General features: G+C 40.5%; 3 protein-coding genes across 3 annotated transcripts; all 3 read right to left on the bottom strand.

The window, feature by feature from the left end:
- Positions 1-228: 228 nt before the first annotated feature.
- LOC130410335 (uncharacterized) lies at positions 229-2,879 on the bottom strand. The gene is made up of 5 exons (XM_056734943.1): positions 2,623-2,879; positions 2,121-2,327; positions 1,674-2,020; positions 1,090-1,595; positions 229-1,011 (listed from the first exon to the last, which is right to left on the bottom strand). Exons 2-5 carry the CDS (start codon positions 2,275-2,277, stop codon positions 351-353), a joined length of 1,671 nt encoding a protein of 556 aa, XP_056590921.1. The 5' UTR covers positions 2,278-2,327; positions 2,623-2,879; the 3' UTR covers positions 229-350.
- On the bottom strand, positions 2,879-9,372 carry LOC130410336 (uncharacterized). The gene is made up of 7 exons (XM_056734944.1): positions 6,027-9,372; positions 5,621-5,917; positions 5,455-5,538; positions 5,303-5,380; positions 3,941-4,469; positions 3,517-3,844; positions 2,879-3,420 (listed from the first exon to the last, which is right to left on the bottom strand). Exons 4-7 carry the CDS (start codon positions 5,340-5,342, stop codon positions 2,884-2,886), a joined length of 1,434 nt encoding a protein of 477 aa, XP_056590922.1. The 5' UTR covers positions 5,343-5,380; positions 5,455-5,538; positions 5,621-5,917; positions 6,027-9,372; the 3' UTR covers positions 2,879-2,883.
- Positions 9,373-13,342: 3,970 nt separating this feature from the next.
- On the bottom strand, positions 13,343-21,988 carry cdk5rap1 (CDK5 regulatory subunit associated protein 1). The gene is made up of 13 exons (XM_056735663.1): positions 21,525-21,988; positions 21,343-21,446; positions 20,695-20,729; positions 19,659-19,759; positions 19,366-19,576; positions 18,560-18,680; positions 18,232-18,465; positions 17,043-17,140; positions 16,892-16,947; positions 16,420-16,550; positions 16,161-16,310; positions 14,593-14,733; positions 13,343-14,139 (listed from the first exon to the last, which is right to left on the bottom strand). The coding sequence occupies exons 1-13, from the start codon at positions 21,793-21,795 to the stop codon at positions 14,029-14,031; spliced, it is 1,764 nt and encodes a 587-aa protein (XP_056591641.1). The 5' UTR covers positions 21,796-21,988; the 3' UTR covers positions 13,343-14,028.
- Between the last annotated feature and the right edge of the window lie 293 nt (positions 21,989-22,281).

Genomic DNA, 22,281 nt, shown 5'->3' with positions numbered 1-22,281 from the left:
TCATTTAGTTATCATATGTTCAATTACATAGTTTTAGACATCATTATTAAAGCATATTACATGTTTATGGTTAAATAAAAATGTTTATTCAAAATGGTTTTCTTTTATTGTATGTGTGGGATATGATTTTATTGATTTTCAGAGATAAAGACACTTCGAATTGTTTATTAAAATAAAATTAAAACACACCCACATTGAAATGAGTACACACACACACAGACAGACAGACACACATATTTATATATTTACATACAGAAGAATATGAACGCTTGGGCCTTTGATATACACAACAAATATACAGGACAATATGAACGAGTTGGCCCATGAAATATATACAGGAAAGTTGAAACTTATTGAGGAGGTGGAGTTTGGGGTTTATTTTGCTGGCGCTGTTCTGCCAACCAATCTTCTAAAGATTTGCCATTTGAAGCATGCAAGCAAAATGTGGCACTACCATACCGGCTATGTCCAAACTCCTTAGTTTTGGGCTGCCCACATTTGCTGCACTTGTTAAAATTAACCCCCCGCAGATACTTCCTCTTACAAACTCCACTTTCCATCTCTTGCGCCCGCCGGCGCCTATTCCTTTGGGTGTAACGGGATGCAGGAGCAGCAGACACAGAAGCAGCAGACACAGGAGCAGGCAGAGCTGTGCCTGCACCAGAAGACGGAATCACCATTGACACAGTCATGTCAGGGTTAAGGACTAGTGTGCCCATCAATGACCCAGGTGCAGAAATGGGCTGCACATCTCCTGATGCTGTGGGGGCAGCTGCGATGGGGCACTCCCTGTTAGCAGCAGCGGGCCGTCGACCTGGTCGCAAACGAGGAGCCTGTCCTTCTCGATTTGGCGGAAGGATGAATTTATGCTTTGGACCTGATGTCGATGGCGCTTCATTCAATTTTTCCCTTGGCGGAGGAAGCTGCATATCAGCCACAGCAATTGGGTCAGGTGGAGTCAGTCCCTGAGCGAGGACACTCATTTCCTGATTCTTCTGCCGCCGTTGAAACCTGAAAATTAATTACTTTTATAATAGATATGTTTAGAAGAATTCACTGAATTTTAAGCAAATAATGTGCTTTGCTAACCACTGAATGAGTGTCCTCTGGTTTAGCTCAAAAAGCTGGATTATTGTTTCATCCATCAGCCTGCGACTGTTGAGGACCAGGTCTCGGATGTGGTGGTAATCTGAGAGGATTTTAGACCACCTGGGGATGCTAACTCCGGACTTCTTGGTTGGTGACTTGTGTAAAGCACACAGCTTTATACAAATGGCCTCAACCAAGCGGCTGGTGCTGGGCCACTGTGCTGGACCCCCAGGATGTCCAATCAGACACCGTTTGACACTCTCCACACCCGGTGTGACTCCTGACTGCTTCGGTGCCTTAAAGCGCCCATGTGTCAGCTGAGGCTGATGTCGAGGCTGATAGTTGACCCGCTGTTTGTCAATGTCAGGGAGAGCTGTCCATAGCTGAATGGCTTCGGTCACCTGCAGATCAGTGAGGTAAGGAGCCTCACTAAGGCTCACCAGGTAACCAGCCAAATCCTGAACCTTGTCCCAACCAGCGATGCCATCGGGTCCAATGACTGCGCCCTAGTAGATGAAAATGAATGTTAAAATTTGTGAAATAAAACAAGATTGGAAGTATATAAAGCCTTCAAAGTGTCTTACCTGAGCTTCAGTGGAGAGACTGCTTCCAGTGTCAGGTGGCTGCGACAGCACTAAAGGGGCAAGATGCTGTCCTTCTCCACCAGAAGATGTGGATGGCTCAGCCAGTGATGTTGGAGACCGAGGCAGAGGCAAAGATGAGGGGCTGATCACGAGATCACGGCAGGGTTCATCCTCATACAGCACTGGAACTGTGATGTCCTCAGTTATCTCTTCCCCAAATCCCTCATCTTGCAGGTCCTGGTCATTGACTTCATCCACCAGCCTGTCTTCCTCTTCGGGGTTCTGGAGCACTGGAGTCAGTGTTTTGCCAGTCTGGCTGTAAAGATACTCCATTCCCAGCAACTCACCTACAAGAATAAATTGGGAACATTAAAATTGTCTCAATATTTTGTCTAGTACATTAAATGCTAAATAGACAAAATTATACAGATATACAAAATGTCTTGCCTGTATATGCTCCAGGAGGGCGATAGCGCTCATCCCAGGGCTTCCCAAAGACTGTTGGGCTAAGCCGCTCCACAGCCTCTTTCATGGCACTGCCAAATGACCGGATGGAGGATGCTCCTTTTATGGCGTCTTCCATCCGGTCATCATTCCAACGCATCAAGCCCTCGAGGAGATAGGCCTGAAAATGCGCATCACTGGCACTGGTTCCTAACAGTAAAAAAAAACAAAAAAGAGTTTTATTTTTCACATATGTACAGGCTATGTACAAAAACTGAGGTGCTATGAAGTAACTGGTTACTTGTAATGCATATATTATTATATATTATGTCATTATTACTGTCAGCCAAGACAAAAAATAAATGTAATAATACAGTAAAGTTTGACATTTATGTCACGGGTAGACACGGAGGAGGAATGGAGATGCATTACTTTAAACTAATGGAAGCAGTAACAGTGCTTATATTTTTTACAGAAAAATTAGGAATCGATTTGTATGTAATACCTGGAATAAATCGGTTCAGGTGGAGGTGGAATGACTCCAAGGATGTAGAGCCACGGGCACATCTGTAGCAGCAGAGCTCCACGCCACCTTTCTTCAGTGTCCCCTTCCTGATGTAGAGTGGAAAGTTCTCTGGGTCTTGGATACACTGCACGTGCTTCTGCTGTTCTTTCCAAATCTGCCGGATCCGTTCGTGGTCCAGCAGAGGAACTCCCAGAGTGTCCTTCCCGTCTGCACTGTCAAACAGATCGATCAGTGCTCCAATCAATCTGGTGGTCTCCTCCACACCCCTGGTCCTCCTCCGGCAGTGCAGTGCCAACTCTCTCCTGGTAATGCGAGCAGAACCTTTTCTGAGATGGGGCCAGTCTTATTTGCCGCCAGCTCACCCACCTTTGCACGCTGAAGAGCAGCCACATCCTCTGGATCCCACTGAAAGATGCACGTGGATAGTCGTGCCATGAAGATGCCGTAAAGCGGATGAGCCTCTGTAGTGACACCTGCAGCAAATCGCCGCATGAAATGCCAGATGTCGAGGTGCACTTCAAGCTCATCCCACTCTGAAAACATGACCTTCACCCAAGACTGGGCGTGCTGACTGTAGCAATCTCTGTCCACGTACATCACTTTTGGGGCAGCCTCTCCTGCCTCCCGGTAGCGTTTCATGAGGCCAGCTGCCATGGAGTCCAGTCCATGTCCCTCGGCGGCTGTCAGAACAGATACAAGGACTTGACCATGCTCATTCCCAACATTTGTGCACCATACAGCTGTTCCTGAAGCAGCACCGGCAAGTTTCTTTGTGACCTTTTGAGAAAAATAAAAGGGTCAAAAACTGTGTACATTATGTATGCACATATATCCATATCAGGCAAATTTATGATATAAACAGGGCTGTGATACCTTTTTTGTGGAGTCCATCTTGAGAACACAACCAAAGATAGAAGTAATTTTGGCCTTGACCTCGTGCAGTCGCCCCAGAACATCCCTGGCGTACACAGCTAACAGCCACTTAGGTTTAGGTAGGGCAGGGAAGAGAGGAGGCTCAGCAAACACAGGAGGCTGCACAAGGGAGGATGTTGTGAATGGTTCACAGGCAGTAAGGTACTGCAGGACACGCTGTGTCCATGCCTCACTGTGTTGTTCCATCAGCTTCTTGTAAAGCTGAGTCACACTGTTGCCCAGTGTCCTCTCCTTCATCATCCTCAGCACCCTGTTGTCACATGAGTATCTAAGGAAACAACAGTATAATCATGCAAATGCTTTGATTGGTAAAGAATAACACAATAAAAGCGCCAACTAATGAATGATTGTCATTATGAATTACCTGTATGTCAGCAAAGCTGGAAACTGACTGCGGTGGCCCATATCCAGCTGTCCTAAGATGTCCTCAGACCAGGCGGGATACTTCTTTTTGCAGCCTTTGCACTCCAGATACTCAGTGGCAAGGTCATACCACCTGTCGATGTCTAAGACCTTGCGCACAGTACGGTAGAGTCCTGCCGCTGTCAGTCTGTGCTTACCACAGTCTGGGCGAACACAGACAAGAGGAATTAACCACATCTTCAGCGGCATCCATAAGAAAAGGGGCCGACAGAAGAAGAGGTCAGGTGAGGCGGGTGGCTGAGTGTGAATTAAAGGGGGCTGAGGAGGATGCCACCAAAGCTTCAGCTGGGACACTTGTTCTGGCTTGCCGGTTCGCAGGTTGGCCACGAATAGTGTGTTCCGGATCCACTCATGCTGGAAAGGTGGAAGATGATCTTTCCAGTGGCTTGGAAGCTCAGCCGATGGCTGTTGATGTGGAAGATCTGGTGTTCTTGCTGTTTCGGCTGATGGAGACGGACCGGCACAGGCCTCTGAGTGAACAGTAACAAAAATAAAATAAGGATGACTGTTGGATTTGATAGTAAAATGCCATAAATGCAGCCCACAAACAGCATGCGAAGCAGTAATTTTGGACAAGTATTAATAATTATTATGATTATATTTAGGAATAGCAACAAAGAAAATGGTGTTAAGAAGCAAAGAACAGTGTACATTTTATTGATGTAACGAATATGGAATCGGTACAGCTCTTTGAGAATGAGGATCAGATGTAATGGAGTAAGGAAGATGAGGTGTGATCAATTCAGTAAAATGCCCACTGACATGAAGCATGCACACAGATAGAGTAAGGAAAAACCTCTGTTATCTCAAAAGTGCTAACTGCCAAAAGTGCCATCTCAAATTTTCTTTTTACTTTACAGTAATAGCAATGAATGGGTTATTTGCATTACCATTCAAGTGAAATAGCTGAACATTAAGATAGGAGCCTGATAAAATGCTAATTCTAAAAGAAAATGTGAGATGGCGCTTCTTCTAAAACAATTAATCTCCACCATCCTGTCTGCTCAATGGGAGCTAAAGAGTGAGTGAGACAAGCAAGCTGTGAGAAAAAGTTTGCCGGTGATGGTTCAACAATGGGTTAGTTCCAAAAAAAAAAACGCTAATAAATACACAGACACCTTTAGACAACCTTAATGTTTGAAGAAGTGCACTCAAAGAATGCATCCCGCTTGAGGCATGATCTGATGTAGTTCTGTATTGTAAACAAAACATATTTAAAAATGTTGATTTTCTTTTAAAAAATAATCCTGTGTGTTTTCACAAAACATACTTAAAATATATGCATTTGTGTCATATGCCACACCTGTAGTTAGTTGTGCTTCACATTGTGATGCAGCAAACATCAGCTCCGCATCATCTTCAGCAGCGGGAACGGAGGTGTCTGGAGCAAAAATGTTAAAACTAAATACTGCAAACAATACACAGAGACAAACGTATGAAATGGTGCTTGCTTACCAGTTACGAAAAGCTGCCTTTGGGCCAAATGTTTGGCAGGGAGTTCTGGTGCTGGAGGAGGTAAAGGGACCTTCAGTAATGGATCTGGAAACAGCAAGTGGACAAGTTTGCCTTTACAATAAAGTAATACATGTAGAGAAAATTCCATATTAACACTCCTACTCACAGGATTTAACTGGTGAAAGGAGTTTTCTGGCGAGCTGTGAAGGAGACAAATGTTTCCCACGTGCCAACAGCGCTTTCACACTAGCAGTCTGCGATACACCAGTTTGGAGTGCTTTTAGCGGAGATGCAGACGCAGTGGAGGCTGCGGTTGGTTGTGCAGAAGCACTGGATGTTGCAGATGGAGGTGTAGGCTGACGTACACTGCTGCCCACAGTGTATTAATCCCAAAAAAAAACTTAATGTTTGAAAAAGTGCACTCAAAGAATGCATCCCGCTTGAGGCATGATGTGACGTAGTTCTGTATTATAAACAAAACATATTTAAAAATGTTGATTTTCTTTTTAAAAATAATCCTGTGCGTTTTCACATAACATACTTATAATTTATGCATTTGTAAATATGCACACCTGTTATTAGTTTCTGCTTCACATTGTGATGCAGCAAACATCAGCTCCGCATCATCTTCAGCTGCGGGAACGGGAAGTGTCTGGAGCACAAATGTTAAAAGTAAATACTGTGAACAATACACGGAGACAATCGTATGAAAGATGGTGCTTGCTTACCAGTAACTGTTCTTGTAACATTCACAACTCCTTCCTGGTGGAACACTTCCTAACTCTTCCTAACTCTGTCCGTTCAACCACATCTCTCACAACATTTAAAAAACTACTTAAAACCCATCTCTTCTGTGAATACTTGACAAACAAATGAAGAAAAAACAAACACTAACCCTTTCTCTCAACAGGTAGTGGTTTTGTTGAAACCACTAACTTTGTATTGGCACCTGATGTATTGTGGCTCCTGTATGAACTATCGCTTATTGCTCCTAAACTCTTTGTAAGTCGCTTTGGATAGAAGCGTCTACTAAATGTCTAAATGTAAATGTAAATGTAACTGTCACAGTGCAGCACTGAGCATATACAGTGTTATTGTGAATATGTTTTGTTAAAATTGTTTGCTACATGGAAATAACCACAGACACATGTTTTCATCAAACATCATTTATTGGAAATACAACAACATAGATTTTATACACTTACCAGTTTTGTTGGGCAGAGCCAAACCTGTTTAATGTTCAACCTGGATGTTTATACAAACACTGGCAGCCTTCTTAGGTGTGACATCAGCAGGGTCACAACCATTATACCTGCTTATATTAAATTGTTTGTTTTAAAGATTATATGTTGAATGGTAAGATGTAGTTGAGGTATGTATGTTACTTATTTTAGTAATGTGCATGTTTGTTTCAGTTTTCGTTAACATCTATGTGTATTATTACTTATGGGTTTTACCTCCAACATGGTATGATCCGGAGGTGGAGCCTAGGATATAAAATGGCTCCCAAATCACCATAAGGGGAGGTTGGAACCTGCCAAGAATTAAGAGTAAGGTCGGTTGGTTTAGAATGTTGAGTTGGACATGTGCAAACAGATGCTGTTCAGACCTTTGTGGTTCAGCTGAATGGGCCCGAATATTGTACATTTTATTTATTTTGTTAGTTTGATACTTTGCTGTTGATGCATTTGGCTGGCTTTTTCATATTTGAGAAGAGGAGAAAATGATAAAACTCCTACCTACAATTTCTTATGTCACTTACTAACCCATTGCTCAAGTCATCCTGTCAACAATTATGATAAGCTGCCTTTGGGCCAAATGTTTGGCTGGGAGTTCTGCTGCTGGAGGAGGTAAAGTGACCTTCAGTAATGGATCTGGAAACAACAAGTTGACAAGTTTGAAAAATTCAATATTAACACTCCTACACACAGGATTTAACTGGTGACAGGAATTTCCTTGCCAGCTGTTAAGGAAACAAATATTTGTCAAGTGCCAACAGCTCTTTCACAGTGACAGTCTGCTGTACAACAGTTTGGAGTGCTATAAGCGGAGAAGCAGAGGTAGTGGAGGGTGTGGATGGATGTGAAGAGGCACTAGAGGCTGCGGGTGGATGTTGCAGATGGAGGTGCAGGCTGACATACACTGCTGCCCACAGTAGAAGCCTGTCTTTTCACTACATAGCTTTTAAAAATGGTCATGTTAGTGTTGGGCCCGGCATCTGCCTTAACTAGGTATCTTGCTCTGGTCCTCATAAACATCTTTCATGGACCGGCCCTGGAAGTCAACAAACTCCACCATCAAGAAGCCTTGATCTCCAACTGCCTGGGCTTCAGTGTGCATTTCTTGCTTCCTCTTGTACTTCTCCACTCCTTCTACCATCTCTCTAATATGAGAGGTGTACCGTAGGAACACTTGTTTATTTTGTGACAGGGGGGTTGTGTTCGCCGTCTCATTGGAAATTCTGAGTACCAAATACACTGCGTACCCCAGAGAGTTTTCCAGGAGCCATCTGAATCTCTGGCCCTGGTACTTCCCAAACTGAAGTTTGCAGTGAGCCAGTACTAAAAACTGGTCACTGGTGTCTCCACTGTTTGAGCTGACAAAAGAACTGGCCTCTGCCAGCACCTGCAACTTCGGTTTGGCCCTTCCAGACTCAACATTTTCAAGGCGCTTCGCCTCTGGCGATGGCGCCATGTGGAGTCAGGTTGATGTTGCCAATTGGCGGCGAAAAACGGGGTATGTGTACATTTTCTGAAATAAGAAATCCGAAAGAGACTATTACCTCAAAGATACATGTATACTTTAACAAGCTACACCTTAAGCATATTACAGTTTTTTTTTCCCCCCTTTTTTATTGATCCAGGAATAATTTAATTTCACAGATCACACAGATCTTCAGGCTGGTGTGACTCTAGTTGCAATGTCATTTCTAAGGGATCAGACTTGCGGTTTTCCTAAAACAGCCGATCAAACTTCTCAGAAATCCCATAGACCTACATTGATAGAATGTTCTGCTGATGATGTTTACTTTCAAATGTCAACTCTCAAACACACACACAGTCTATCACAGTCTACATTTATTCCACTATACTATTTAAAACTTTTAGTCTAGGCTATTTTTCAACAATGCCTTTGTTAACTTTAACAAATTAAAAAACAGCTTGTTTTTTTCACAAACTTTTCTTATTATTATTCTTCTTCGAAGAATCTTACTCACACACTTGTACCTCATCAAATTGTTTTATCAGTTTGTTCTTCATAGGCAGAAGACATGACTGCATGCAAAACACACTTCATTGTTGACCACTTAATTAGCGGACAGAGGATGATTTTAACTTATCTGATCGGTAGCGACATGTTTTGTTCTATATTAATAATGGGAAAAGCTATTCAATTAAATAATCAAGTAAAGCATAGCATTTACCTTTTACAAGGATGACAATAACAGCGCAGCGGCCGGTGATTAGTCAAAAGTAAGGAACAGGAGAGAAACGCGATTGGTCGAAAGTATGCCAGACAAGAGAAACGTGATTGGTCCACAGTAAGCTATAGGAGAGAAACGCGATTGCTCCAAGTAACGCCTGGGCCACACATAATCCGTGTGCAGTACGTATGCGGTGCAGAACCGTCATGCGCCATTGTGTTTCCAAACATACTACGTTACGTTTGCGTGCAAGCGGTCCGCGTCTTCAGTGTGATTGAGTCAACAATGGTTAAGTAACTTCCCAATGTTTGGAAGATTTATCGAAAAATAAAAGGTTGATGGAACACAATTTTCGTCATTGTGATTCTTTCTTTTGTTTAGTGCGAGTTGTTGATAAAAGAAAGGCTATCGGGTTTATCTGTTGCTAAGAATGTTGCAGAGAAGAACGAGGTGCATAGGCCCTACTTTGGGTTCACTTCACTCTCTTAACCAGTGCAGAAGTCAACATGGATCATATTACCACCTGCTTGTCACGTGATTGTCACTATTTGCGTGCACCTTCCCCATAAATATATAAACACTGTAGGATATTTGTACTACACAACATTTTAATCTGATTAATGGTTTTTACAACTCTTGTTTAGTTTTTATTGCTTAGTTAAACAAAACAAAAATAAAAATATAGTCAACTAAGTTAATATGCATTTTTGGTGAAATTATTGCATTTCTGTGTCAATTCCTGTTCATTTTGAGCATGATGTGTGTGCTATCACGTCCGTTCTGTACAGCAATAATAAACTCGATGCGTAAACGATCGCTGCACTGACTCAACACATCTGCAACGGATGTGCCGCACTGCATACGCGCGCTGTGTGAATGATCTAAACTGTTAACATATGCACGTAAAAAAATACGGACCGCAAACGCACTGCACACGGATTATGTGTGGCCCAGGCGTAAACCAGAGGAGAGAAACGCGATTGGTCAAAAGTAAGCCCCATAGTGACACGTCATTGGCTCATGTGGGCTTACTTTGGCGCAACCAGATCTATAACCACATTCTCAGGTGACGTGTCTTGTTAGTAGCCCCCGTACGAGGCCGACAGGTAGTTTCACAAGCTGTCTAGGGCCTACGTTTTGAAACTGGAAAAAAGTCTTTCACGTGATTTGCAAAGTGCAGAAAGCGTGAACGTGAAACCCTTTTGCAAATCTCAGAACAAGATGGTGGATTGTTTTGAAGACACAATGAACACAAACAGAAAGAACCAAAAGCGGCCAAGAGCTACATTATCAGAGAGCAGGGCTCATCCGGGATTTCAACCCAGGACATCTCGCACCCTAAGCGAGAATCATTACATTTACATTTACATTTAGTCATTTGGCAGACGCTTTTATCCAAAGCGACTTACAGTGCACTTATTACAGGGACAATCCCCCCATCTTGCTCAATGACACACTGGTGGTGGCTGCTGGGATCGACACAGCAACCTTTGATTTACCAGTTCAGTGGTTTAACCCACTAGACCACCATCTCACACAGTTTGATACCCCTTGACCAGGGCAATCAAACTTTGTTAATGGAGGGCCGATGCTCTGCACAGTTTAGCTCCAACCAGCTCTAAACCACACCTGCTTGGAAGTTTCTAGTAATCCTTAAGATGTTGATTAGCTGAATTAGGTGTTTGATAAGAGTTGGAGCTAAACTGTGCAGACCTGCGGCCCTCCAGGAATTGAGTTTGACACCTGTGCCCTAGACTTCAGGCAAATCTGCAGCCTTGATCAGCGGGTAAAGACAAAGAGGTCAGTCTACTGATGGCACAATAATTCTTGTTTTGGACAGGTTCATCAACACAGTTGCCAAACCACAAACTGCTCACCCCCTGTACAAGTTGGTATCCAGACATTTGCTTTTGAATCAAGAAACGTTCTTCTGTCATGGGTTCCATGGTGTAATGGTTAGCACTCTTGGCTTTGAATCCAGCGATCCGAGTCCAAATCTCGGTGGGTCTTGATGTTTGTCAAATAGTTGATTGCAGGCTTTAGGGGAAGGTAGGATTCAGCAACAGGAAAGCCTATCCCAAAATGACCCCAGCCCCCTTTAAATAATATACTCAACTTTTATGTTTATAGCGCTTTTTACAATTTTCGCTAGATAAAAACGTTTTAAAGTTAGGGGAAAATCCAAAGATCTTTAATTTATTTGTGTTATAGTATCTTATCCATCTTATTTCGTTTTTCAATAAAAGTTTCAATATAAATGCACAGTTAAGGTATGTTTAACATAAGCTATTTTATTGTTGTGTTTTTATTAAATATTAATGAACCACAAACTAAGCATTCGTTTTAAAGCGGGCCTAAGTGGGAAAAGACAAATACCCATTGTTTATTTGTGTTACACAAGACGAGTATATCATGTGCTATGTCTTGTTCATCTTATTCTGATAATAATAAATAATGTTGATAATACAGTTTGTTGAAGGAAAGGGAATAATCTAAATGTATAACTTTAAAGATCACAAAAAGTTTATTTCCTCAACAGCACATCTCTAATGGGCTACAACTCAATTGTTACTTATATTTGGGATATTTAAAGAAGTTTTATTGTTTAAAACTGGACAAGGTTTTAAATGTCAAAATTCTACATAAGTCAAACTCACTTTTCAAAGAATACAATAAATAGCCTTATTTGGGGTTTATAATTTAGTTATCATAAGCAATAGATCAAATCATTGTAGATCAAATCAGTGTAGATCAGAAGCGATCCACAAGCTTGCAGGTCTCCATCAGGAGCAACATCAAGCCCTGCTGGGGCAGCAGGGAGAGCAGGAGAAGAGGTTCCAGAGACTCTTCCAGGCCCAGACGGATGACCGCGAGCTGTTCAAACTGAGGGAGCACCAGCGGCAGCCACCCCTTCGACTCCCATACTGCTCCACAAGATTGGGCCCCAGGGCGACCCGGAGGCATTCATAGACCTCTTCGGAGGTCTGCTGCGGTATATGGCTGGCCCCGCAAGCCCCAGCCAATCATCCCTCTGTTGTCCATCCGTTCTTGTTTGCCCAACAGCTCCGGGATGCCTGCCCCAAATGGCTGCTGGATGACGACAGCAACACCGACGCTATGGTAGACAAGGTGGTACTGGAGAAGTTTGTGGGTCGGTTGCCCGCGGAGGCAGTCAGTGGGTCCACTGAGGTCGGCGGACCTCAAGCCTCTCTCCTCCCCTCTTCCCCTCTTGTCTTCCCTTTCCCTAGGTCCATCCTCTGGCTCACCCAGGCGTGATTCAAGCTACGGCATAGGATACGGGCAGTGAGGTTAAGGTAAGGTGTGTGCACGGGGAGGTGGTGAGCTATCCCTTAGTCTCCCTGGCGATCAAATTTAGGGGAACAAAGCATTCAATTGAGGTAGCTGTTATTAGGGTATTTATGTGCGGCTGTCCCTTGGAGTAAACATGAGCGGGGGGGGGGGGGTGTCTTGCAGCTTGGAGAGGCAGAGCAGGGACCATCAATGACGGATTCAGGGGAAACGAGCACGATTGAGAGAAAGATTCTCTCATCGTGCAATGATTTTCCCCTGGAACAGTCTCGAGATGAGTCGCTCAAAAATGCATTTGAGCAGGTCCGCGCATTCATCGCACAGCATCTCCAACCGGATAACTCACTCACCTATTCATATTTTGCCATTTAAAAGACAGGTTGTCTTGAGTGACCCAAGACACTCCGTCAAAGAAGGATACAACACAATTGGTCATCCCAAAGAGCCGCCGTTAAATGGTTTTCCAGGCAGCTCATGCAAATCCAATGGCAGGACACCTAGGGGAAACCGCAACACTAAATCTTCTAACGACCCGATTGTTTTGGACAGGCATCCGCGAGAATTAAAAGCCAAAGTTTATGAATACACGTGCAGTAAGAGGGGCATCGACCAGTTATAACAGCCTGAGAAGCGGAAGCTCGCTGATGTGGTATGGCTGGGACATCTTTATACACACACTCCAAGCGGGGAACCAATCACGACAGACCGATTTTGCATTACCCAAAATCATCAGTAGCCAACTATGGTCGCAAGTTCCATCGTTCCAGCATAGTTCGACGATTTAAGTGTTTCCCAAAACCATTGTTCCAACGATCAATCGCAAGCAGCATCGCAAAGCTGCGTGGTTGGAACTACAGGTCTATGTGGTTAGCAGCATCGATCCTTATTATTATGACATCTAGACTTACATGCATCAAGCTTTTGATCAAAGTAAGCAAGCAACATGCAGTGTTTTCCATATCCATCACTCGAAATATATTAAAATGTAATAGAAGCGCTGCTTGCGGTAGGACCCTGGGGAATCCCTGGGTGGAATGACGTAGAAGGGCACTTATAAATGAATTAAATATCATTAAATAAAACAACAGATAACAAAAATAGGATAACAGAAGTAGTCCTTAAAAACAGTGCAATTTATTTACAGCAAGAATTTGACATTAATTCAATCTGAACGTATTTATTAGTTTACGTCATAACTTCTCCACCTTTGTGGTGTAATCAACTTGGTTCAAAGAATTGATCTCCCATAGAGTTACTACGGTTTGGGGGAAAAAGTTGTAACTTTATCATTAATTTCCCTCCATTAATTATCCCCGAACATGAAAAGACCTTACGTAACAAATTTTCTTTGTCTTTTATTGGATCATTCTAATATAAATATATCTATTTCTAATTTTATATAAATGTAGGATATAACTCTGGATTTGGATATCGTTTTAAACTGATAGATGGATGGGTCTCGGCTCTAAAAGATCATGAACCGCACGCGGTAAGTTTGCGTAAATAATCGTACAGCAGTATCTCTCTTTTATACATTTTATCAAACTAAATACTCTTCAAAGATACAAAGTATACAATACTACAGTTTTTTCAATTTAGATTTTGTGCCTAATTAATCAAAGTAAAGGGAGATTAAATAATCATGCTGTTCTCAATGTGCCTTAAAACAAGAATTACTTGAAAGAGTTCCATTCACATAATAATCTTAATGCCAAAGCGTACGAATAAAAAAAATCTAATGTCTTGCATAAATAAATACAAAAGACATTCTTCTCTGATAACAATTTATGGATTTATTTCAGCATACAGTGAAGTGTGACAGTGCTTAGGGAACCTCTTAGTCAGCATGAAACTGAATCCTCAATTAGATGATGTTTAGATGTTTTTGTTTTTCTGAGTGAGGAGTGTATCAGGGCATGTCCTCTCAGACTCTGGGAGTTAGCAGATGTGATCTGTGGGAACATTTGCCACAGAGTATTATTATGGGGATAGATAAGATAGATAGATATATGTGTTAACTGTACTAAAGATATGTATAAAGAATACTATGTTTATGTAGTAAGCATACAGTCAATGACAGCCAGGAGTCTTGAGATCAGGTACTAAATAGCTTTAGACTTCATATTCTTCAATTTCCATTGGACTCACATTTTTTATTTCTGCTGCTCTTTCTTCGTTTCTCTTTTATTAATGCAAATATATTGCTTATAGTGCAGACACATGTTGAAATGGTGCTGTCTAGATTTAACACTTTTAAATGGAATCGAATCCCAAAAACCCGAAACCAGTTCTTTTTGGAATTATTTTGCAGCCCTACAGTTCACTGTCAATATTAAATTTAATAAAATAAACCAATACAATAATTTTTAGGGAATAACCAAGAACAATTAGTTAAAAAGTCATACCTTGACTAAAACATAATCTCCAGGGGTTATGGCATCTTTCTGAGGTTTACCTGGTTGAACAGGCAAATCTGCACAAGGAAAAATCACTTTCACATTTCCATCACTACGACCACAAAGTTCCTCAGAAGATCTTTTACTTTCCTGTAAAATAAAAAAAAACATGACAATAAGAAAGACCAAATCACATGTAATAACACCACTATTATTTGTGTGCCCTTGTCGTTCCAGTAAAAATGACTAAACATCAATAAAACAAGTAAACCTGCATAAGATCAAAAATAAATGTCTTCAGAATATGTGGGAATTTTTTCCCCTAGAGAATGAATAAAGAAATATAAATGTATATATGGAGGTGTATACAGTTGAAAGAAAAAGTATGTGAACCCTTTGGGCTTACTTGGATTTCGTCATAAATTGGTCATAAAATGTGTTCTGATCTTCATCTAAGTCACAACAATATAGAAACACAGTCTGCTTAAACTACTACAGCACAAACATTATACGTTTCAATGTTTTTATTGAACACAACATGTAAACATTCATAGTGCAGGGTGGAAAAAGTATGTGAAACCCTAGGCTAATGACTTCTCCAAGAGCTAATTGGAGCCAGGAGTCAGCCAACCTGGGGTCCAATCAATGTGATGAGATTGGATGTGTTGATTAAAGAAAAACATTGCAGCACGTTTGAAATTTGCAAAAGAGCACCTGGATGTTCCACAGCACTACTGGCAAAACATTCTGTGGACAGATGAAACCAAAATTGAGTTGTTTGGAAAGAACACACAACGCTATGTGTGGAGAACAAAAGCCACAGCACACCAACATCAAAACCTCATCCCAACTGTGAAATATGGTGGAGGGGGCATCATGGTTTGGGGCTGCTTTGCTGCCTCAGGCCCTGGACGGATTACTGTCATCGATGGAAAAATGAATTCCAAAGTTTGTCAAGACATTTTGCAGGAAAACTTAAGACCATCTGTCCACCAACTGAAGCTTAACAGAGGATGGACGATGCAACAGGACAACGACCCAAAGCATAGAAGTAAATCAACAACAGAAGAAAATACGCCTTCTGGAGTGGCCCAGTCAGAGTCCTGACCTCAACCCGATTCAGATGCTGTGGCATGACCTCAAGAGAGCGATTCACACCAGACATCCCAAGAATATTGCTGAACTGAAAGACTTTTGTAAAGAGGAATGGTCCAAAATTTCTCCTGACCATTGTGCAGGTCTGATCTGCAACTATAGGAAACGTTTGGTTGAGGTTATTGCTGCCAAAGGAGGGTCAACCAGTGATTAAACCAAAAGGTTCACATTCTTTTTCCACCCTGCACTATGAATGTTTACATGTTGTGTTCAATAAAAACATGAAAACGTATAATGTTTGTGCGGTATTAGTTTAAGCAGACTGTGTTTCTCTATTGTTGTGACTTAGATGAAGATCAGAACACATTTTATGACCAATTTATGAAGAAATTCAAGTAAGCCCAAAGGGTTCACATACTTTTTCTTTCAACTGTATATAAATCTAAAAACTATGCCATCATGCAGAACGCTGTAGTACTCACTCCCTCCACCAACACAAGCTCTGTGCTGCCGACCAGAGACATGTTAACTTTGGCTGCCTCTTCTCTAAAAACAGTGATGAGCTCCTCCAATCGACGCTGTTTCACCTGTGCAGGAACGTCATCTTGCAGACGGTGATATGCATGGGTTTTCTAGAGTAAACAAATTTTGAGAAAGATAAAGAACTGAAACGTATTTAAATAAAAGCAGATGTAAAATGGACATAAACCTCAAACGGAAATAAAATCAGGAACATCGAACCTTCCTCATGCTGTAGGCGAAGAGAAAGCCCACATTATAGCCCACCTCCCTGAGGAGAGAGAGTGTCTGCTGATGATCTGCTTCAGTCTCTCCACAAAAGCCCGAGATAAAATCACTACTTAAACTCACACCTGAAATGTGATAGAAAAAAGCTTTTTAATTCAATTGCACAGCTGTAGATTTACTTTTTGTCAAATTTGTCAGACATAAATGAAAATATTTTTAACACTCAAAATCCCATTCTTTCCTTACTAGTAAGGTCACTAAGCCAGTTTCTTTCAATCCATTTTTTTCAATTACAGGTTACATCTGTAATTCATTACTCCTCATTACATTATTTTAACGGTATATGCATATTTTGAAGACATTTAATTTATTTAGATTCTCTAATAGTAACTATTAACACATTCTTATCTCTTCTCTTCCATTGCTTGGAATCAGATCAAGTTTAGTGTATAGTTTGACAAGCTACCTGGTATTAGTTTGCGAATGTTTTCCACAAGCTCAAGATATGCCTCTCGGGTGTAGCTGAGAAATTAAGGAAACAGATAAAATAAATTATAACCACATAATTGTTAATATGTCAATTATTAGGTCCAATCTTCAACTGAATAAGCTCTCACCCACGTCTCATAGCATGAAGAACCCGGTTGCTGCCGCTCTGTGCTGGCAGATGAATCTGTTTGCAGATGTTTTTTCTTTCCTGAATTAACTTTAACACCTGGAGGCATTTATAGCAAACAACTAAGCAAACACTCACATGAAACGAATGTGACCCTGGACAACAAAACCAGTCTTAAAGGGGTGCTGTAACGATGTGTAATGTATTCTGATTTCTTTAAATCTTTCACCGCCATTGAGGAGTTATCTCATCATTTAAAAAAAACGGTTCCCTGCCAAAGACGAGTTTTTACGGCAATCAGTGTTTGTACTGTTGTACATCGGGTGGCGCTATTACACACCTTTGGGAAAAAGTACAAAATCCCAGAACCTAGAACGTATATGTTTTAGCGGATTTTAATGATTGTTCTGAGTGGAATCTGGGCGGAATCTGTGACAAAAACGTTAATTATCTCAGCTGTTTAATCAAACTGATGCATTTTTGAAAAAACTTACCCACATCTACAGAGTGATAAAAAACAAACAAATGAAGATAGAAGAATACGGTTTCTTTTGTTTAAAAGCTGAGACTCTGTTCTTTCATTTTTTATATTGTTTGTCCATATATTCTTTACAGAAAACTTTACTACTTACTACTTCTAGGTACTGTGAGCCATTCAATTTGGGTGAAAATGTTAAAAAACGCTGGCATAGGCTGGCAGCTTTTGTTTAAAAAGGCCGGTGGGGAATGAGTTAAAATGTTTAGCATCCTTCTCATGCTTAACATGGTCAACTTGTCGGGGGTAGAGAGAGCAGGAGAAGAAGCATGCTTGTCACTTTCACTTGTGTGCAGGAGAGAGTGAGAGAGCATACGTTTGCGAAGTTCTCCCGAAGTTATTTTTGGCTGGTCTTGTGTCCAGGGTCACAACTATGATTTTAGTTATAAATGTATTAATAATACGCAAAGATTCCAGGGTAAATGCATTCATCGGTAAGAGAAGATTTTTTTAATAAATGATTAAAGCGCCTTTCATGGCCCAAAGCAATATGCTCTCCACCTACACTGTTCTGTTGCGTAATCTACCACTTTAAATATGAGCAAACGTTAAATTGTACACAAAACCAAAACAAGTTTAACACCTAAGAAGAGTTCTCAAAACACCATTCTTATATGATCTACCACAAAGCTTGTGCTATTTCCACTACACCCACCTCATCAGGGAAGTCTTTGGGATGTGGTGAGGTGAATCGTATCCTCATATCAGGATCGATGAGTGATACTTTGTCTAGCAGGTCTGCAAAGCGAAGACCTCCTTGTTTTGTGCTGTAAACGGTCTTGAAGCCTCGGCTGAGCTGAGGGTTGAGCTCAGAACTGCTGAACTGCTCCTCAGCCAGGTCCCTATAGCTGTTCACATTCTGGCCCAGCAGGGTGACCTCCTTTACTCCCTAAACACAAAAACACATCTCATGACCCCTTTCCTTACTTGCAGGTTTATTATATAGCAAATATATATTTTGTATTTAAAGCGTAGAGCTCTACCTGATCTGAAAGCATGCGGACCTCCTCCAGAATGGAAGACGCCGGTCTGCTTCTCTCTCTGCCACGAGTGAAAGGTACGATACAGTAACTGCACATGTTATCACAGCCACGCATGATGGACCTGCAAAACAATCAACATCTGTTCCAGTTTTATTGCTGTATATCACATTTACCTAAATGTCAGAAGTGGAAATGCAAAACAAACTGAAAGGATATGGAGCGATACAAAGTAGACTCCGGAAGGAAGTCTCATTGAGTCAGTCAACTGATAAAGTTTTTTTGACAGACACAAAAGTATTGTTTGATTGGGAAGATCTAGCAGCATAAAGAATTGAGGTGATTCGTTCGATGTGATTCTTTGATATATTTCTTTCTCTTCATCTACGGATGGATTCCTTTGTGATGCTTATATTACCAGACAGCATAGAGACAGCAGACACTAGGGTGGACCATCATCTTATAATACAGTTTTTCAACATTATGGTATTGCATCCAAATCTAGTATTTAGTTGAGCCGTAATGGAGTCTTTCTTATAGGAAAATTTCATTGCTTAGAAGAGTTTATGAAGTTCTCAGTTTTATGAAGGTCTTCCATTTGCTTTCTTATTAATTTAACTCATATCTAGGAAAAACAAATGTGATATAAAGGAGGTTATTTTTTTATTTAGAAAGAGATTATTTTGCTACATTAAATAATGTTATGATCGAAACGTCCACGTTTATTAGAACCTTAAAACTTAATCTAGTCTTTGCTATAAAGTCCTTTAATCAGTGGTACAGAGATGTAAGATCAGAGCATCACTCACACAAAAGCGCTGTGTCCCTGTGGAGTCCGATGGACAGGCATGACATCAGCGTACGTCTCTTCTAATGATAACAGCACATTGCTGGCCCTCTGGCCATCATGAGCAAGACAAAGCAACCGGGGCAAATCTCTGTAGGCGTCAGGTCCAGCAACAACATCCACCAACCTCTCCCGCTCCAGCAATTCAGTCTTCAGTCGCTCTGCCATGCAGCCTACAGCAGGACACATGTATGTTCAAACTGCTTTTCTTTGGTGCACAAAACAAATAAAGAGAAATATTGCTAAAACAGTTACCTAAAACACCTATTTTTAATGGAGGTTCATGTTTTGGACGTCTCTTCTTTAAGGCAGTGAGCTGCTTGAGTCTGTTCCAGATTGTCTGCTCTGCCTTTTCTCTGTAGAAAGGGCAATATTTGTGTAAAGTTAGGGCTGGGAATCGATCCAAAAGAATTGATTCCTCAATTACAAGTTTAGGATTCCATTAAAGGAATCGACTCCTCTTTAAGAGCCTTCATAAACGCAAGCTGATGTCATTGGCCAACTAAATCACATTGCTTTTTTGTCTTTAACACAGCAGACTTCATAAAAAACTGATGAATGAAGTCTAGAGCTGTGGAATGACATTAAATATTCTGCATCCATAAAAAAAAACTTTGTTTGCACTCACAATGCAGAGATAATTACATTTATCCACAGATTTAACAAATCATATTAAAACCATATAAAAAAGTTTTTCTTGTAATCGATTCTTTCAATTCCCAAACCAGGCATATGGGAGTTGAACAGCCCTAGTTAACGTTGTTGCACTTTTCACAAAATAATACTGTACACTTAGGGGTCATGACGTTTTTAAAAGGAATGAATCGCATAACTTAAATTGAGCTCTTAGTTAGTTGTTCAGGTAATTGTTTTTAACATTTTATCTACGCTAATTTAACATGTGGTGCTAGAAAATGTCCAAAATTCTGTTAACATGACTGCAAAAATTGCAAACTTAAGAAAAGACGGCTTGTAACGTTTTGTTTGACCTCCTGAGGTTGGTGATTAATAATACTTTTAATAATAGTTTTTAAAGAATTTTGTGCTCTTCCACATTTAATTAAATCTAAATTATTTCTTTAGCGCTTTCATTAATTCCACTGTTTTAAAGTAGCTTCACTATGCATTTTAGCAGTAGATAGCAGCAGTATACGAAATAAAACAGAAAGAAATTAAAATAGAAATAAAAGACCACAAAAAGAAGCAATAGATGTTATAAAATAACTGACTTTAAAAAGTAGTACTAAGATACATGGCATAAAGGTTACAATACATAAGCAATATTCATTACCTGATGGAACAAGTGACGAGAAGCACCACATCTGCCTAAAGTAAAATATCAGATGTTAAGAGTTATATTCTGACATTAGAAATAGAATTTTAAAGACATACAAAAAAGTATTTTCATCTGGAGAGAGAGAAAGAAATCACGTTATTACAGTAATAATATCCTACTTTAGTTATTTACCCCCATTTACCCTCGTCTCACAACTAGAACCATAGGGTAACTCTGATCATTGTGGTAAAACTATGGCAATACAAATAGCCATCAATTAGCAAAAACCATGGTTACTACTATTTAACTATACTATTTTGCACAACAAAAATATGTCGTGTATGGGACACTATTACAAATAACTGTAACATTATATAAGGTTGTATCAGTTAACATTAGTAAATGCATTACCTAACAGTGAGCAATATAGTTTTTGAGCATTTGTTAATGTTAGTTAACGTAAATAAATTTGTTTGTGTCCCTTCATGGTACACTAATAATGTAAACAGTTAAAACAATTGATTTTAAAATTCTATTAATATATACTGAAATTGAATGTGAACTATGAATAATAAATGGGGTAAATGTATTGATCATTGTTAGTCCATGTTAGCTAATGCATTAACTATGTTAACAAATAGGAAAATATCAGTCTTCTGGTACCTCTGTTAGCTGAAGGGTTCTTGAATATCCTGCTTTCTGGAGAATGGAGCAGGCTATTTCAGTGTCGTTGACATTCATCTGACAGCCATACGTTTCAAAATACACTGCAAGACATAAGACATGTCAACACGTCACGGTAAACTAATTTACAAATCCATGAAACGTATCGTTAATATTCAGACCTTTCCGTGAATGTGTTGAGCTTGTATATTGGGTCATATAGTGCTCCTCATATTCCTCATGTAACTCGTCTGCACTCTTGTTTGAGGTCTTGATGAAGTCTTGAAGACTCGGACCTGATCCCAGTTTACGGTTTAACTCTGTCGCTTTGCTGTCATCTTTAGTATGAGATCCCGAACAGTAGTATCTGCGATATCTGTCTTTGTGGATAAATGGAGAAATATATGTTCTCACGACAAACCCCAAGAGTCCGAGGCTGCTATTGCCCTTCATATCCCTTACTGACTGATGCTTGTGTTACTCAGAAAAGCCGAATACTTTAGGTCACAAAAAAATTACGTGAATGATATTTGAAAATAGGCATAAACTAGTTAACATGTTGTGGCCTGTAACGTAACTAACAAAACTAATAAATAAACCAAAAAAATGCCATGCAGCTATGACTTATGAGTACATGTGTGACCACTGTTGTGACTTCAGCAAATATGGCGACGCACCAGAAACACTTCAAAATAAGAGTCCTTCAGAAAATCCTCAATAGTGCTAAAAAACTAATAATTAGAAAAACACGATCTCCTATAAACAACGTCCTTGCCTTTCTTATTTTGGCTACTAATAAGTGTAACTACATATAACGTTAGGTAGTTGATAAATAATCGTAAGTGTGTCCTGTGGTGTGACATGTAGTTCCGTGGTTAAAGCATGGCGCTTGAGTTCAATTTACTGCGACGCTGCGCAAATCTATCAGCGTGTGAGATT

The sequence above is a fragment of the Triplophysa dalaica genome, chromosome 21, assembly GCF_015846415.1.
Source record: "Triplophysa dalaica isolate WHDGS20190420 chromosome 21, ASM1584641v1, whole genome shotgun sequence".
In the NCBI taxonomy this organism is placed as follows: domain Eukaryota; kingdom Metazoa; phylum Chordata; class Actinopteri; order Cypriniformes; family Nemacheilidae; genus Triplophysa; species Triplophysa dalaica.
The sequence above is the reverse complement of the archived record's forward strand: the minus strand, read 5'-3'. Positions and strand labels throughout refer to the sequence as shown.